An 18,371-nucleotide genomic window follows, 5' to 3' on the forward strand; every position below is an offset into this window, starting at 1 on the left:
AATATAAAATGTTTTTTCTTATTTTGTTTATGATCAATTTTCAATGAATTTTTGATCGACAATCAAATTTATTCCATTTTCAAAATTCGAATGTATGACAAACGAATTAGTAAAAAGTTATTATTTGTATAATAAAATAAAATTAAATATATTTTTAATTCTCATATATGAACGTAAATTTTTTTTTATATTGTAAAATTAAAATTTGATTTTTTTAAATTTTTGATATAGTTTAGTTTTAAAATTTTTAAAATAATAAATATATTTTTCTTAATTTAACTGTCTGACATGTGAAATAACGTTTAAATTGTTTATATTAAATTGATAAATTGTATTTCATATATTTGTTTATAAATACTATCTAACAAACTCAATAAAATTAATATTATTAACTTAATAAAATTATATTTATTTATATTTAATGTTATAAATCAAAATATATTGTAAAAAAAGATGAATTTTAATTTTGAATCTAAAAATATATTTTATCCATAAAATAACAATAACTTTAATTTAATTTATAAAAATGTAAAAAGCTAATGAATTCGATTTTATCGTCAAATCTAATGAGAAATTATTCTCTTGGTTTATAACTTGAATGTTAAAATTCTCAAAAATTACAATTTAGTGTTGAATTAATGTTTAAATGTTACAGGTTTGAAGAAAAAAGGGTTCACAAATTTTAACGGGTGATTGTTAATTTTTGTATATATTGAGGAATTAAATAAAAAATTATTCTCTTGAAATAAAATTGTTAGCGGTCACTTAATTTAAAAAAAAAATAATTTAAAAATGTTATTCTTGTTTTTGAAAAAAAGTTGGCTCCTTTATAAATATCTGTTTCAGATAGCTGTTACAAAGTGTGCCTCGCTTCTAACGTCACCGACTCAGTTGCCATCAGTGAGTGAGTGGTCTCAGCATCAACAAAGGTACAAAAAATTCAGATCTCACTTCTTGCTTGGTTACCATTCATGTATTGTCTAATTTCCTTTCTGGGTTTCAGTAATCTGTGTTTCATGTGCTGTTTAATACTGTACGATGATAATGTTTCGTGTTAACTCATGATGTTCTTTGAAAAAAAAAATGGTTTTGTGCTTTAATTTCTGGCACATTTTTTTACTGCATGCTTATTGGATTTCTTTTGTTGGTGGTAATTTGGCTTTTTTGTTACCACCAAGTTTAGATTTGTTAGTTTCTTAATAGTTTGGAGTGGTGGGTTGTGACCTGGATTGTGAATCCTGTTTTGGGGTGTTCTAGTTTGTGTTTTTCATGCTTGAATCGATTAAAAATGGCTTCTTGAGCTCTGATTTGTTGATGGGTAATTGGTCTTGAGATCTAGCATCTGATTCCATCGGTTTCCTTATTCAATTTTGTGCCTTTAAGGTTTTTGAATCCATGCAATTTGAGCATGGCTAGATCAGGAGGGTCTGGCACTGGAATGATTTTGGTTTTGCTTGATCTGTGCTGAAAGAAACGTCTCAAGGCAAAAACAAAAGGGATGCAACGGAATGAATTATGATTTCATTGTAGGGTAGAAGAAACAGGACAGAGTGCCCTTTTGATCTGATCCTCTTCAATATTAAAATTGAGATCTATGTTTCTGTCAAAATAAAATGGCCATATAGTTTCAAAATAAAATGTTGATGTTCTACATAAAATGTGCACGAATCAAAGAATGAATTAGGAAATAACAGTATTTATTTATCTCGGTTTTACTCTTCTGAGTAAGACGTGAAAACCTTTTAAATCATTCTGTTGGCCTCTACATGCATAGATTTAAATTTTCCCAATTCTCAATCTTTCCATTTCCCTATTCATTTCATTTTTGACATCTGCATTTTCCATTCTACCAACTGATTAGCTTACTCGTGTGTGTATGCTCATAAGCTTTCAATCCTGTTGTTTTATGATGAAAGATGGAGGATGTATGTAATTGAAAGTTTATGTGCTCGTTTTAAATGTAAAATATTTATCCTAGTTCATTCAAAACCAAACCCATTACTTGCATTGGAGTACATAATAAATACTTCACTGGTTTGAATAAGGCATCAATTGTAGGTAGTTGTTGCTTTTTGTTGATTTCTGATGGCTCATGGTTCTATCTGCTGCATATGAGCCTGTTGTTTTTGTTCTTGTGTGAATTTTGGATGTAATATTTCTTGTGACAAAAAGTGTGATGCTGCTATTTTGGTTGTTTAGCATCACCAAACAGAGGGAAAATGGGTCGTGGTGTGAGTGCTGGTGGTGGCCAGAGTTCCTTGGGTTACCTCTTCGGCAGTGGGGAGCCTGCCAGCAATGTTCAAAGTGCTAACCAGGCTGCAAGTGGTGCACGCACTCAAAATGCTAGTGCTCCTTCACCACCAGTTGAGAAGCAGCAAAGTCCAGCACCAGTTGAAAAGCAGCAAAGTCCAGCACCAGTTGAAAAGCAGATTCCTGCTGGAATTCCTGGAAGTCTCAAAAACAATTACCATCGTGCTGATGGCCAAAACTGTGGCAACTTTCTCACTGTACTTCCCTTTCCAAGTTATCTATTATGATTGTTTTAGTTTTAACCTGCCCTTTCTTCAACTTGGCTTTAAATATTCTTGTTTATCTCCACTTACATGAGCCTAGGAAGTACTAGAAAGCTTTCACAGTAAATTTGATGCATTTTGGAGTCTCCTCCTCTTGCATTTCCTACTAATGTCCAGCTAAAAGTAGTGAAGTTACAAGTTTAGTGTTGATAAAATTAAGGGGCAATAGTAAAACATGATTTTTAATTGCAACAGTACTACATTGTGGGATCTAGTTCTAGCGAAAAGCTTTCAAAACTTTAAGAATAGTTCATGTCTCTCTGCTTAAGCTACATTTGCATGTTTCTCTTGCTTTTTTGGTTGGAAGAGTGACATAAATTCTACCTCCTGTACTTGACATAATATGGGTTTACAAATACTGTACTTTGTGCAACTTGTGTAATATTTGGAAGGGTGCTGCAGCACTAGCTTCCTCTTTGTTGAGTTAACACTCAACAATGATGTGGCTTAAGGGTTAGACAGGCTTAAATAAATTTAAGAATGAGGCATTTTATTTACTAATAAAACAATTTATGTTAAAATGTATGAGTTTTATTTAAAATTTATATTTTGAATGCCTAAAACAATTGAACTTGTTATGGTACTCAGGAATTGTTGTTGATGATGGTTTGTTTTTGGGGTGCAGGATCGACCATCTACCAAGGTTCATGCTGCTCCAGGTGGTGGATCTTCCTTGGGATACCTGTTTGGTGGTCCTCCAGGGAACTAATTAATTCATGGCTGTGGTTAAAATCTACCATGATGATGAATCATGTGTAAAATAGATATAGTGTTGTCATTGCCTTGTGTTTAGACCAGTGAACTTTCTTCTTCTGCTATTGAACTGAACCTCTTGACAATGCTGGTGTGGCTGATGGCCCAAACTAAGCTGATTCTAGGTTTGTTGTTCTGTGCTATTGTGTGGGTTTCAATTAAGGAATTTACTGTGCCAATGAGCTAAAGTTCCATTATGAAATCAAGTTCATTTTTTATAATAGTGGTTTTATATTTTTTTGTTTTGAGATTTTTAAAGAAAATATCAGTTTTTGTTTGAAAATTTTATAACATAATTAGAGTTAAAGTGTTGGTGAATGCATTTTTATTGTGAATGGAATCAATTTTTTTTGACAGTTCCATTCCTCTATTTAACAAAGTTAATTTTTTAAATATTCAATGTAACCCTATCTTCAAAAAATTATGTAACAGATTAGAAATAGTATTTTTAAATTAAAGTGTGGTTAAATGTATTTTTACTTTTATATTTTTATTATGGCATGAAGTCTCTTTTACAACAGTAAGATTTTTTCTCAAAATGTTAAAAAAAAAGTTAATTAGCTTAAAACTTTATATATTAAAATTAGTTTTTTACATGATAGATAGTTTTTTTTTTTTAAATAAAAACAGTTTTTCAACCCGTATATTTTCTTTTTCCCCGTTTTTTTTCGTTTATCTCTTGTATGTTGTATGCTCTTCCAGACTCTTATTCTCCAAGAACTCATCTATTTTAAGTTAAAAATTACGAAAGACGCATATTTTATATTTGGATCTTTTATTATATTTTATTTATAAACCTTAATTTTGAAGTAGTTTTAGAGCCAACATTTAAACTAATGGTTCAAGAATGTTAGTTAATTTAAGGTATTTCTGAAAACTGTTGAGCTATCACAAGTATGAGGCATGATGAGAAAGTTTTAATTTTTGGGATGTGGAGTTTGAGGCAAATTGCAAGTAGGTTAATCTATAATTCATCAATAATAATAACTTTTATTATAGCTTTTTATTAATAGTATTTACTATTTCTATTGTAAATAATTTTATTAAAATTATACAGATTTGTATTAGAATATTGTTCAATAGTATTTAAATAATTTGAATGTTTAATTTATTTTTTATCATATAATTTTAATTTTTAATTATTATTTTTATAATAATACTTGAAAAGTTAGATAAATACTTTCATTCTAATACTATATAAAAGAATTTGAATGAGCAATATATTTTTATTACACTACCACAAATGTATAAAATAAATTATAAAAATAAAATATTCGTGAACCTTCCTATTAATATCTAGTATTGAGTTACAAAATTTATAATTCATCAAAAATAAATTTGAACTAAAGTTTTTTAGTTCAACCCGTGATTAGTCAACTTTATGAGTCACTTTAACTCAATTTAACACCTAGTATTTCTTAAGACTATTTGCTTCATATATTTTCTTATCAACAAGATGTGATCGGTAACAAAGTAACAAATATATGAATTGTGTTGTCTATAAAAATAAAACATTAAAAAAACATCATGTACAATTCTTTGATATTTCTCAAAAATTTTATTTTTCATGTATATAAATTAATTTAAACTCACAAAATTCATTTCATATATTCTTGGATGAGTTTTACTAGCCATTATATCGTATGAATCCACTTTTCTCTGAGATTATTGGATTATTTATTTATTCAACTACGGTTAAATTAACATTGTGTATGAGATTGAAGAGTTGTCCAAAGCTTCCAACAAATGAAGAGAGGCAAATTCGTTTGTGTTACTAGGGGAAGGAAACAAATAAAACAATATATGTTGTAGTTCATGGTCATGTTTTTGTGCACCTCTTTAATGTTGTTAGTGTCTCGATGGAATAAAAAATAATGAACAAAATTGACAACAAACCTTGTTAGAATTACTTAACCCACTGAAAACCCTACATTGCCACATGGGTTTTGTTTTTCTAGAATGATGCAACTCTTAACTTGAAATAAAATCTACAATTGACCTACCTTTACACTTTTATTTGAACTTACATTTTTACTTTTTTATTTTAACCAGCAAATAATAAAAAATAACCTGCATGCAGCTCTCTTTCATCTTAGGATTTATTTTATCCGTTCCATTGGATGAATTTTGTGGCAAATCGAAGTTGAATGAAAATCAGCAGTGTTGCTTTTCTATTAATGAATTTTGTGGTTTTTAATACATGAGACGATAAAACACTCTTAACAGGAAATTAATTAAAAGGGGTATTATTTATTACGCGTCCGTTCCTTTCAATAGTAACACTCTTCTTACAGAATATTGAACAGAGTTGATGTCATAAACAATGTCATTTGATTTCTAATCGGTGGAAACTGGCATGGTTTGCTTCAAACCAAACCATATTCCACAACACTCGAGATCTATGTAGAAGGAAAGGAGAAAGAAAATTCAGTATCCAAACAAATCCTCAGTCAGTATTTTATAATTCAGAAGGAACTACACATTCATACTTTTGTAAATCAGCACGCCTCAAGCTCACTGCAGCTTAACGTGTAGTGTCTCAGGCATTGGAGCCATTGTAGAGTCATAAACAAGGTGACACCAGCTCCACTCCAACTCAAGACAGAAGGGGGAAAAGTGGGTGGGCTAGTTGGGGAGGCAAAAGAACATGTTATGATCCAAACAACGACAATTTAGTACACTGTCTTATGTTAAAAGTAAAACAAGTTACAAAGTGGAAGCAAGAAACAAAGCAAGTTTAAATGTAACTAACTAGCCATAAATTTTATTCAGTAGGAGAGAAAAGCATGTAAAATTAACAAGGTTAACAGAAATCTCATGAAATGCTAATTTATTTCATGGTTTAAATTACTTTTTCCTCGTTCATCCATACTTCTGGTTATGGGTATATCAAACAATAATGGTGACTCTGAATTAACTATTTATGTGAAAAAAAAAAACAGGAGTGCAGTTGGCATCAAGAGAGTATGCTTGGAAAGGTTAACGCTTTCAGTTTTTGGTAAAAAGAAATTGTGAGGTGCTTTCCGATAATGCTTTGTGAAGAAATTACTACTGTTATAGGAAAAAAATGTTCTTATAATTAGGCAATAAAATAACACTCCTTAACCTTTGGGGAAAAAACACGAGCAGCAGAGTTCATACCTAAAATAACAACAATGCTCTTGACTGTAGAGTGTCAATCTCCTAAAAATGACTGTTGCCTCGCAAAGCTGACGAATCATCAAAATTTGAGGAAAGGATATCTCAGAACATGGCGTATTCAACCATCTTCTAGTACAAACATGATTGAACTCCCACCTCATCAATCCTAAAACCCCTATCAGCATTAACTGCTTTTCCACAAAACCATCAACATCTCTGAGAACTTGAGCTAAATTTTCTCATGAGTTCTATGTTTTCTGCAATTGTTGACCCAGGTGTTCCAACAAAACCTAGAGATGCGCAGCTGCATACAGTCTGCTCAACATAAAGAAGTAAATCTGGCAATCTCTGACTGGAACAATATTTTTTACCAATTGTACTATATGAATTTGATAGGAACCTCTGCCCATGACCAGCTGTCATGAGCTTTATAGCTGCTCGCTTAATCAGCTTATCATTCGCTTTCAAAAAGTATAACTTATACTTGTGATTCTCACTAACTAAATCACCTAAATAAGTATTAGTCCAATTATCTCCAGGAAGATCAGTCATTATAAAAATATGAATTGGTAGAGGGCCTTCCTTCCTTAAAGATTCTAGTTTTTGCCTTAATCCTTGAAATGTAGCCTTTTGATGATTCTTAAACTGCCCATCCAACAATCTAAGTTGTGCGCAAAGAAATGGAGCCCTTATGCTTTGTTTAGAAAACTCCTTTCCAGCTATCAAAATTTCTGGGACAAAGGAAAGAAGTTTAGTCTTCTCCTTCAGAGATAGAAATCTCTGATTCTGATTAGACTCACGGATATCCACATATAGTTCAGAACCTTTGTATGTGGCAGAGAAAAGGGTTCCAAATGCCAGCAGTGAGGCTGATTCAGCTTCAGAACCAGGTCCTAGAGTCTTAAATACATCCTTCCGTCTTCTAACATATGATATTTTCTTTTTCTGCTTCAGTTTTTCATCGGGTTGAAATGAATCTAACATACCGTCTCCATGCCCATCTTCATTGTAAGTCCATACTGTAGTTCTGCAATCCTCATTGACAGCATATATACACTTTTCAATACTACCATGGAGCCCAGCTAGCAGAGATCCACATTGGTTAAGGCTTTTAGAAACAGAGGAATGCAACTTTGTATCTGTTATGCAAGCCAAATCTAAGCTGATGCCACACCATATCGACACAAAATCCCTAAGATCAATCACTCGAACAAGAGAGGAAGAAACTAATGATGTGATGTCAACGATTTCAGCAATGGATATATACCTGCAAGAACAATGACTAATTAATTTACACAGAAAGTGAAATTCGGTCTCAGATATAAAATTTCAACAATACAGAAAACTATGCAAGAAAGGCATTCATGCCCTTAAATTTTTCTTCCGTTGTTACAGTCAATGTTATTATTATGATATAATAGGAAACTTTGTTAGCAATCACATATGAAACCAACAAGCCAACAACTGCTAGAAACATTTTTGCAACGTGAAAATCATGGAATTGTAAAGAACGAAGTGGTCAGTATCTGATTGTCATGGAAATAGCTTAAAATATCACCATTTTTCCCAGGTCCCACTGTTAAGAGAGACATCATTTCTTATAACAAACATAGGCAGGAATAGGGTAAGGGGAGCGATTTATCTTGATGGGAATATGAGCATTAATAATGTTTATAATGCTAAAACAAGTATGCTAAACAAATCATACAAAAAGAAAAGGAGGCCTTAGTAAGTATAACTATGGTTAACGCATCGGATGGATGCAAAGCGATTAATATTATACCTCTAAGACCACAACCTTAACTTTCTCAAGATCTCCGACCTGAATAATCTAAACAACCGAATATAAAAACAATGCAACTGAACTAAAACAAATTAAATAAAGAATATCTATGTTCTGGTTATTCAAGGAATAATTCCAACAAATCTAACTCTAGCAATTCTCCATACAGAACTTCTTCAGCATTTCTTGTACATATTTTTTGATATATTAAAGAATTCATCTTGTTCTTGCTCCTATCTTTTTCACATATAATGTAGCTTCACTTGCACTTTTAATAAATCCAAGTTTTTGAAGATAATCATCAATTATGTCATACCAAGCCATCCTTGGAGCTTCTTAAGATCATACTAGGCTTTCTTTAGCTTGTAAACCTTGTCTTCTTGTTCCTTGACTTGAAACGCCTTTGGTAGCTCCACAACAATCTCCTCTTATAAACACCGTTTAAAAATGGTGATTTTACATCTAAATGGTAAATTTTCCGACCTTCGTGTGCAGCCAAGGCAAGCAACATTCTGATTACATCAAGGCATTCAATGGGAGCAAACGTTTATGAAAAATCTACTACAAACACTTGAGCATATAATCTTTCCTTGTATTTATTTATACAACCATTTGCATTTAGTTTAGTTCTATAAACCCATTTCACCCCAATGGGTTGTTTGTGTTGATGTCAATCCAATAACTCTCAAGTGTCGTTTTTTTCAATCATATTTATTTCTTCCTTTGTAGCATTAATCCACTTCTCATCTTTTTCAGCTTCTTCAAATTTGGTAGGCTCTAAGGTAGCAACATTACACCTTTGATAAATATCAAATAGAGATCTTGTCCTTGTGACAAGTGTTAGGTTTATGGAAGAGAAGGTTCACTGGGAGATACAATACCAATAAGACTTGAGCACAATCACGTAAGGGATTAACACTACTTTCTACCCAAAACCTTAAGACAATGGGTCCCTTCACCTTTATATGGTTCTCCACTTTATCATTTCTACCCAATGTGGAACTTAGACTCACACTTGGATTCTCAACAAATTTCCCCCTCAAGGGTAAGTCCCTTCCACATTGGTATACTCCCCCTCCAATAGAAGCATTCCCAACCACGATATCCCTTCATACTTTCGTTCATCTTAACTAGGAATGCTTACCTGGAACCCTTGCCAAGAAGACTTTCAATACAGGGTCCATATTGTACTCATCTGAGCCATTCACCAAGACAAACCATGGCTTTAATACTACTTGTTAGGTCTATCAAGGAGGAGGTTCACTGGGAGATACATCACCAATGAAACTTGAGCTCAACCCTATAAGGGATTGACACCACTCTCTACCCAAAACCTTAAGCCAATGGGTTAATGGGTCTTCACCTTTATATGGTGCTCCACTTTCTCATTTCTATCCAATGTGAGACTTAGACTCGCTTGGATTCCCAACAATAAGAATTTCATCAATTTTATCAAATAGTTGTGGTGTTTATGGAAGATGCTTTCTTATTGTCTCCTCCCAAATCCATTGATGATATTCCATGAACTTTACATTTTAGTCATAAGAATTTTTCCATTTTGTGGTTGAGAAATTTTGTAAGATTTAGACGTGCTACTATATCCAACGAAAATTTTGGGTTTATCCTTTTTGTCAGGTTTGTCCCTTTTAACATGTGGAACAACAGAAAAAACAACCACAACAAAAAACTCTCAAATTTTGTAATTTGGTTTGTATCCAAACTAGCCTTCAAATGGAGCCTTCTATGTTCAAAGCTCTAGTTAGTAGCCTTTGAGTTGCTTTCCAAGTGGTTTGAAGAAATGGTTTGCTGACTAGCTAACAAATTGGCAAGCCACGCAATCTGCCAACTTGTCTTCAATCATTAAGACATCTTTGGCCAATACATGTTTTTGCATGTATAACATTCCTATAAGATGAAAATGTCCAAGTGTTTTATGCCATAGATCAACATTGGTGATTGTGCTTGAAAAATCTATTTGCTTCTCCTTCATTAGATTTAGAGCATAGATTTTAGAGCTCATCTTCACTCTGAACACATCTTTGCCTTGTGTGCATCTTTGATCAAACACCAATTATCTTCAAATATGACTTTGAAGCCTTTCTCCACATGTTGTGCAACACTCGGCAAATTTTGGTCAATGTTAAGCACATATAAAAAAATTAGAGATATACTTCAAACCTGTTAAATTTGGGGAGAGAAAATATAGAGATAGAAGTATTATTCCATTGTGTTGTTTTCCTATTACACCAAATGCTCTATATAAGGAGCAAATAGACCAGCACACAACATCCCAAGACTAACAGTACAATAACACAATACAACATATTTCAACACTCCTCCTCAAGCTGGAGCATATAGATCATATGCACCAAGCTTGGAACATATAAATTGAATCCTAGGCCCCCTTAGAGATTTGGTCATAATGTCTCCAAGTTGTTCATTAGAATTGACAAACTCCGTAACAAGTTCCTTAGTCAACAACTTCTCTCTAATAAAGTGACAATCAATTTCTATATGTTTTGTTCTCTCATGAAACACTGGATTGGAGGCAATATGAAGGGCTGCTTGGTTGTCACAGTACAATTTCAACGACTCATTTCCACAAAATTTTAACTCTTGGAGAAGTTGCTTGATCCACACAAGTTCACATGTAGTCAAGGCCATAGATCGGTATTCAGCTTCAGCGCTAGATCTAGCAACAACACTTTGTTTCTTACTTTTCCAAGATATGAGGTTCCCTCCAAGTAGAACACAATATCATGTAGTAGATCTTCGATCATTGGAGAACCAGCCCAATCTGCATCACAATATCCTTCAATCTGAGTGCTTCCCTTGTCCTCATACAACAATCCCTGTCCTGGATTTCCCTTTATGTATCTGAGAATTCGAATCACTGCATTCCAATGGTCAACATGTGGATTCTGCATAAATTGACTCACAACTCCCACTAGATAAGAAAGATCAGGTCTTGTTATTGTAAGATATATGAGTTTTCCCACCAGCCTTCTATATCTCTCTGGATCTGAGAAAGGTTCACCTTGATCTCTCATTAGCTTTTGATTTGAGTCCATAGGACTATCAATAGGCTTGCAATTTGTCAAACCTGTTTCCTCTAAAATATCAAGAGCATATTTCCTTTGTGAAATGATGACACCTTCTTTTGACTGTGCCACTTCAATACCAAGGAAGTATTTTAGACGACCCAGATCTTTAGTCTGAAAGTGGTTGAACAAATGATTCTTTAATTGAGTAATTTTAGTGTTGTCATTCCCTGTAATAACCATATCATCAACATACACCATGAGATAAACACATTTGTCAGGAGAAAAATGACCATAAAACACTGAGTGATCCGCCTCACATCGTTTCAACCCAAAATTTTGCACAACCCGACTAAATTTACCAAACCAAGCACGAGGTGATTGTTTCAAGCCATAGAGAGAACGACGTAATTTACAAACTAACCCAGACTCCCCCTGAGCAACAAACCCAGGAGGTTGCTCCATGTATATGTCCTCTTCCAGATCACCATGAAGAAAGGCATTTTTAATGTCCAACTGGTAAAGTGGCCAATGACGAATGGCAGCCATAGCAAGTAAAATATGAACGGTACTGGTTTTAGCCACAGGAGAAAAGGTATCACAATAATCAATGTCATAAACTTGAGTATATCCCTTAGCTACTAGGCAAGCTTTTAGACGATCAATTTCACCAGTAGGACCAACCTTAATAGCATAAACCCATCGGCAGCCAACAGGCTTCTTACCAGGAGGAAGAGGAACAAGATCCCAAGTACCATTGTGGTCAAGTGCTTGCATTTCATCAATCATGGCTTGACGCCATCCAGGATGATCAAGTGCCTCATAAATATTATTAGGAGTCTTAAGGGAGGACAAGGAGGAAACAAAAGAGAAATAGGTAGGAGACAAACGATGATAACTCAAAAAATTATAAACAGGATATGGATTACGAGTAGAACGAATACCTTTCCGAAGGGCAATGGGCAAATCATCATCTGAGTTAGGAGAAGACGAGGAGGATGAAGGATCCATGGTCTGGTGAGCTGATGGAGGAGGAGATGAGTCTAGAGGATCTTTATTGTTCTGAGCTTGAGATTGTCTCCGACGCTGATATGTGAGAATAGGTGGAGGAACAATGTCATTCACATTTTGAGTGTGAGGTATAGATGCAGGAATAACCAAGGGATCACACGATGGTAGAGGAAACATTTGTTGAACAGATGAACGATCATCCACAGAGGAAGAGAAAAACGGTGTATCCTCAAAGAATGTGACATCAGCCGACATATAATATCTCTTGGTGGAGGGAGAATAACATTTATATCCTTTCTGAAGGCGAGAATATCCTAAGAAGACACACTTAATAGCCTTGGCGGATAGCTTATCAAGACCTGGAGAAACATTATGGACAAAACATGTACACCCAAATACACGTGGGGGGATATGATATAAGGCGTAATTTGGAAAAATGACAGAATGAGGAACTTTATTCTCAAGAGAGGAAGACGGCATCCTATTGATTTGAAAACAGGCAGTGAGGACTGCATCTCCCCAGTGATGTACAGGAATATTAGTATTCAACATCAAGGAGCGTCTAGTTTCAATGAGATGTCTATTCTTCCTCTCTGCAACACCATTTTGTTGTGGAGTGTGAGGACATGTTGACTGATGTAAAATTCCTTGGGAAGATAAGAATGAAGAAAACGCTAAAGAAAAATATTCCTTAGCATTATCACTACGAAGGATTTTAATTGTCTTTCCAAATTGGTTCTTGATTTCATTAGTAAAGGACACAAATATGGACAAAAGTTCAGATCTCTCTTTCATTAAATAAACCCAAGTACATCAAGAGAATTCATCAATGAAGGTTACAAAATAATTAAAACCAAAAGACGTAACACGACTTGGTCCCCAAATATCAGAGTGAATAGTTGAGAAGGGAGAATTACATAGTGTCTCAGACCTTTTAGGATGAGAAGATCTAATATGTTTTCCTAATTGACAAGACTCACAGTCTAAGACTTGAATGTTCTTGAGACTTGGAACCATCATCTTCAACTTGAATAAACTTGGGTGGCCCAACCGATCATGCAAAAGCTTTGGGGATGAAGTGGTAAAACAGGAAACTGAAGAGCTATGTTTCAAAAAATAAAGTCCTCGAGACTCATGTCCTTCTCTAATCAGGCGACCCGTACCATGTTCCTGTATAACAAAGGAATTAGCAGTAAAGGTTACAGAACAATTTAAGGAGCGAGTCAATTGGCTCAAAGAGATTAAATTATAGGGGCAATGAGGAATGTACAAAACGGAATTTAAATTTAGTGAAGGAGATAAGGAAACTCTGCCAATTCCCTGAGATGCAACTTTGGATCCATTGGCAATAGTAATGAAATGAGGGATTTTCTGAGAAGACATGGAAGAAAATGAAGAAATAGTACCAGAGATATGGTCAGAGGCACCTGAGTCAAGGATCCATGGATTGTGACCTTCCACAGATTGAGACATACCGACAATTGACGCACTGGACATGGAAGAGGATTGGTCAGGATTAGAAGATTTTCCAGATTTATACTTCAAAAATTCTTGTTATTCTTCATTCGAAATTTTGGGTTCATCAGATTTCAAAACATGAACACCCTTGTCTGGATATCCATGTAAGGCATAACATTTCTCTCGAGTATGGCCCATCCTCTTACAATATGTGCACTAAGGAGGCATACCATGACCACCACGTCCTCCTCGGTTGCCTCTGCCTCCTCCTCTTCCTTGTGGTGCGACCATGGCGGATGTTTCAATACCACCAATTGAACTTTCATCTTTAACTAATGAAGGTACCCGAAGAAGTCGAGTAACTAAGCTGTCCATTGATGGAACTTGATCACCAGCCAACATTTGATCACGAACATGACCAAAATCTGAATGTAGACCTCTTAAAATTAAGACCATGTAAAACTTATCAAGCTTCTTGTTTAGGCCTTCTAAAGAATCGGCCACAAAGAAATTCTTCAATTCTTCTACAGCAGCACGGGCAGTTCCTATGTAAGTAACCATATCATGATTGTTCTGTTTGAGAGAAGTCACTCTTTGAGTTGCATCAAAGAGGCGTTGTACATCGTTAGCAAAGATATCTTGAGCTTTTCTCCAAAAGGAAGAACACGTTTTGTAAGGTCTTAAAATTTCTAAGACTTCTGGTTCAACAGATTGCCATAGGACAACACATAATTGGAAATCAAGTTTCTGCCATTGAGATTTTTCTTCTTCAGGAACGGTGGAAACATGTTCAAGATGGTCATGGTGTCCTTGACCAAGAAACCATAACTCCACAGAAGAGGACCAAGATAGATAGTTTTTCCAATTGAGTTTTGCAGAAGTAATGGTTGGAGTGGCAGAGAGAGACGGTGTTCCAAGACCAGCCATCGTAAAACCAAACCAGAAAAAGAGGAAAACACCTAAACGGAGCAAAGATTGTGGGAAGAAACCCCAAAACGGAGCAAACCTCAACGGAACAGCAAATCAGTGACCACAATAGACTCAGGAGACGGAGGCGAACCGACCGGCGGTGGCGCGGTGAAGTTCCGACACGGGAGAGGCGGCGCGTGAATCCCACGCGCCCGAGAGAGACCGCACAAAAACGACGCGTGACGGCGCGTCGAGAAGAATATGCGGCGGCGACCACCGGGGATGGGTCGCGCTCTTCGAGGCGCACCGAACCCCTAACTTCGTCGGAGAAAAGGCTGCGACGGTGGCGGCGGCGACGGACGGAGCGGCGACGGAAGGTGGAAGCAACGGTAGTGGGTGGCTGCAAACCCTAACCTGCTCTGGATACCATGTTAAATTTGGGGAGAGAAAATATAGAGATAGAAGTATTATTCCATTGTGTTGTTTTCCTATTACACCAAATGCTCTATATAAGGAGCAAATAGACCAGCACACAGCATCCCAAGACTAACAGTACAATAACATAATACAACATATTTCAACAAAACCTAACAAGCTTTCAATAGCTATAGTCCATTTCATTTTAATTGAGATGAAATCACCATTACCAATTTGCACTTTAGAGATGATGGCTTTGTCAAGCTCTCTAAAAAGCTTCTAGTCGTTGGTCATATGGTTTGTTCAACCACTCTCTATTAAACATGAGTCACTAGAAGTGTTGATTGTAACCAAACATGTTGCAACAAAGAGTTGCTCATCTTCTTACTCCTCCAAAGTCACCCTATGCCTCTTATGATTTAGACTTTCATATTCTATCTACATGTCCCAAATCACCACCTTTTCTATACTTGACATTTGGCCCCACCAACACTTTTCCTTTGGATGATTTGTGTTTTTGCAATGTGAGCAAGGGGAAAGTTCTCACCTTGATCATTGTTGGAGCCTTCTTTCTTTTCGTTCTTCCATTTATTGTTGTTCTTGTCTTTTCCACCTCTAGAATTGTGCTTTTACATGAAAAACACGCTTGTCTTGTCATTCTTCTTTGCTCCTGAACTTGTAAAGCATTTACCAATTATTCTAAGGTGATAGTTGACCAGTCTTTTTCCTCCTCCAAAGCTGAGATTTTTACTCATTTTTTTTGGAACAGTAACCAAAATTTTTTGAAGAATTTTTTCATCTAGAAAGGGCTTCCCAACAAGTTGCTCTTTATTTGCTATACTCATCAACCAATCAGCATAGCTTTTAATTGTTTTTGTCTCCTTGATGCTTTGCATCTTGAATTCTCAAGCAAAGTTGGACGGTTGCATGTCTTTGGTTCTTTCACAGCCAAAGTATTCTTTCTTGAGATAATCCCAAATCTCTGACAGATTTGAAATTCATAATTCTTGTAAAAATAATTTTTTACAACGACGAAAGCCCTGATATACTTGTTTATAGGGACCTTTTTTAGAATCAACAGTGTAGCAACAAGGATTGTTTGCAACTGCAATTTGGTCCACTAAGCTAAACTGATCTGCTACAGCAGTGCTTGTACAAGCCCAAGTGTACTCTGCATTGTTACATAACTATAACAGCTCTATTTAAAACCCAGAAAATCACAAATCAATAATTGCAGTGTGTGAAAAAAACTTACTAACCTTCGACTTTGGACAAGCTCAATCACATGATCCCAAACAGATATCCGAATATCCTTTGGATCTACAACCCGAAACTTTGGACAGCTACCTAAAGCAATAGCATGGTGATCCATAATAGGAGGAACCACCAAAGTTCGATTCAGTATACCAGCCATTAGAATAGCATTCTTGAACTCTGAAAGTTGGTTGCTGAACCCGCTGTGAGGTGCATACCACATGAATTTCTCCCCTAAGGTAAGGGCTTGGCTGGAGCATTGAGGGGTATGAGATGTTGAAATATTGGACAATCTAGAGATCTGAGAACTAGGTTTCGCATAGTAATAGAACAACAACAAGAAGGAGAGGCATATGACAAGGACAGACACAGGAATGAACGGGAATCTGTAAGGGGGCTTTCTTTTAGACAGCATTTTAGTTGGTGTGTTAGGATTCAAAGTGTTTATGGCTGTACACTTGTAACACAGATTGATAAAACCTGCACATTCAAGTAAGTTTGCAGAGAACAATTGAGCTCCACAATAACCTGAAACTTTCTCATTCCTTAAACAAATTTGGAATAAAAGTAAGAAAAAAAGAGTCTGCAAGCAATAATACCTATCACAAGATCAATTTAAAAAAAAAAAAAATGTCACCACTAATGACTAAACGACTCAGAATTTACAATCTGAAACTTTCCTATTCATGAACTAAATTCCAAATAAAAATAGCAAAAGAGTGTCCACAAGCAACAATATCAAGATGAAATTTTGAAAAATAAACTGATGTTATGATTGATGACTAAACTACCAAGAATTTATAGTCTGGAACTTTTCCCCTCTGAAATTCCAAATAGAAATAAGAAAAAAGAGTCCACAAACAGCAATACCTAGATATATAAGCTAGAGTTTTCCTTCTTCCCTTTTTCCCTGTTTACCGAAAACATATATAAGCTAGAGTTTTCAGTTTTCCTTACCCGTTTCGTGCTTTCCTTTGCCTCCATGTCTCCTCCGATCTGCTCTGTGATGGAAGCCCCTTTCGCTGCAGCCCTAGCTTTTGCATACCATCTCTAATAGTTATCTCAAATTCTGGTCTCTCTTTGCATCCCACTGTCTTACTCTACTTTGGGGCACAAGAACATTTTGGCCTTAATTATTTTTATTCAGCATCATAAATATTCCCCTCATTTTCAAAATTCATTTAGCCATTATACATTATTTAACGCAAATGCTAAATATGCATTCATCCTACTGGTCATGTTTTGGCATGAATTGAGAACTAAGCTAGGTTCTTCTCTATAATTTTCAGACATCCTAAGACGATTTTTGGATTCACACCCTCGGACCTAGTTACCTTGCATGTAGAATCGTTTTTTCTTAGGCTCGTGTGAAATCGAACAAAAAAATTATATTGATTTCTAGGTCACGATTTATGCAGAACGCACCTGAGTAACACTCGCAGCAGTTCACTAATTCTCTCTGTCAAATTTCTGTCTTTTTGGAGGGTTTATGTTGCGTTCTCCAACATTACCAACAGATCTGTGTTGTTGTCTTTCTCAGTTTGTTCTGCGGTTCCTTTGAGTTTCCTCACCACCCTCTTCTATTTCTGCCATTTCACTGCCCTTCCATTTCCTATATCGCGTTATTTTGAATAGTTGGCCATCACTTTAATTCTAACAACTTTTTTTTTATCTTTTGATATAATATAATATTATATATATATATATACTAACTAGATAAAAGTATAATAATATCAACTAATGTGTAATATAATCCACCAATAATAATAGGGTGAAATTATAAAAAATTATTATAACATAATATATTATATATTTTTTAATATAATTTTAAATTATTACCGAAGCTTTTGAATAACTTTTTTAAATATACCTTTTTTTTTAAAAAGTACAATTTTTTTTCTTGTTTATTTATTAAGTTGGATTTGTCTAGTATTTGTAAATAGGTGTGACAATGATACATTAATTTCTATTTTCATCTATATTTTTTAAACGATTAAGTTAAAGTTAAAATTTGTATTATATAATGAAAAA

General features: G+C 34.9%; 2 protein-coding genes across 8 annotated transcripts; one reads left to right on the forward strand and one right to left on the reverse strand.

The window, feature by feature from the left end:
• The first annotated feature begins 817 nt into the window (after nt 1–817).
• On the forward strand, nt 818–3,547 carry LOC108343806 (protein SPIRAL1-like 2). 2 transcript variants are annotated; one of them, XM_017582196.2, is made up of 3 exons: nt 818–929; nt 2,200–2,507; nt 3,199–3,547. In XM_017582196.2, the coding sequence occupies exons 2-3, from the start codon at nt 2,220–2,222 to the stop codon at nt 3,280–3,282; spliced, it is 372 nt and encodes a 123-aa protein (XP_017437685.2). In that variant the 5' UTR covers nt 818–929; nt 2,200–2,219; the 3' UTR covers nt 3,283–3,547. The 2 variants fall into 2 exon arrangements, with proteins under 2 accessions (XP_017437685.2, XP_052722893.1); XM_052866933.1 differs by lacking the exon at nt 818–929 and adding an exon at nt 948–973.
• Nucleotides 3,548–5,556: 2,009 nt separating this feature from the next.
• LOC108345603 (O-fucosyltransferase 30) lies at nt 5,557–17,982 on the reverse strand. 6 transcript variants are annotated; one of them, XR_008244735.1, is made up of 5 exons: nt 17,766–17,982; nt 17,298–17,440; nt 16,346–16,885; nt 6,468–7,734; nt 5,557–5,951 (listed from the first exon to the last, which is right to left on the reverse strand). XR_008244735.1 is itself a non-coding variant. In XM_052866934.1 (3 exons), exons 1-3 carry the CDS (start codon nt 17,381–17,383, stop codon nt 6,675–6,677), a joined length of 1,686 nt encoding a protein of 561 aa, XP_052722894.1. In that variant the 5' UTR covers nt 17,384–17,982; the 3' UTR covers nt 6,403–6,674. The 6 variants fall into 6 exon arrangements, 1 of the variants encoding a protein (XP_052722894.1); XR_008244737.1 differs by having other exon boundaries at nt 17,298–17,443; XR_008244736.1 differs by having other exon boundaries at nt 5,557–5,725; nt 5,816–5,951; nt 17,298–17,982.
• Between the last annotated feature and the right edge of the window lie 389 nt (nt 17,983–18,371).

Source organism: Vigna angularis, chromosome 8 (genome assembly GCF_016808095.1).
Source record: "Vigna angularis cultivar LongXiaoDou No.4 chromosome 8, ASM1680809v1, whole genome shotgun sequence".
Lineage (NCBI taxonomy): Eukaryota > Viridiplantae > Streptophyta > Magnoliopsida > Fabales > Fabaceae > Vigna > Vigna angularis.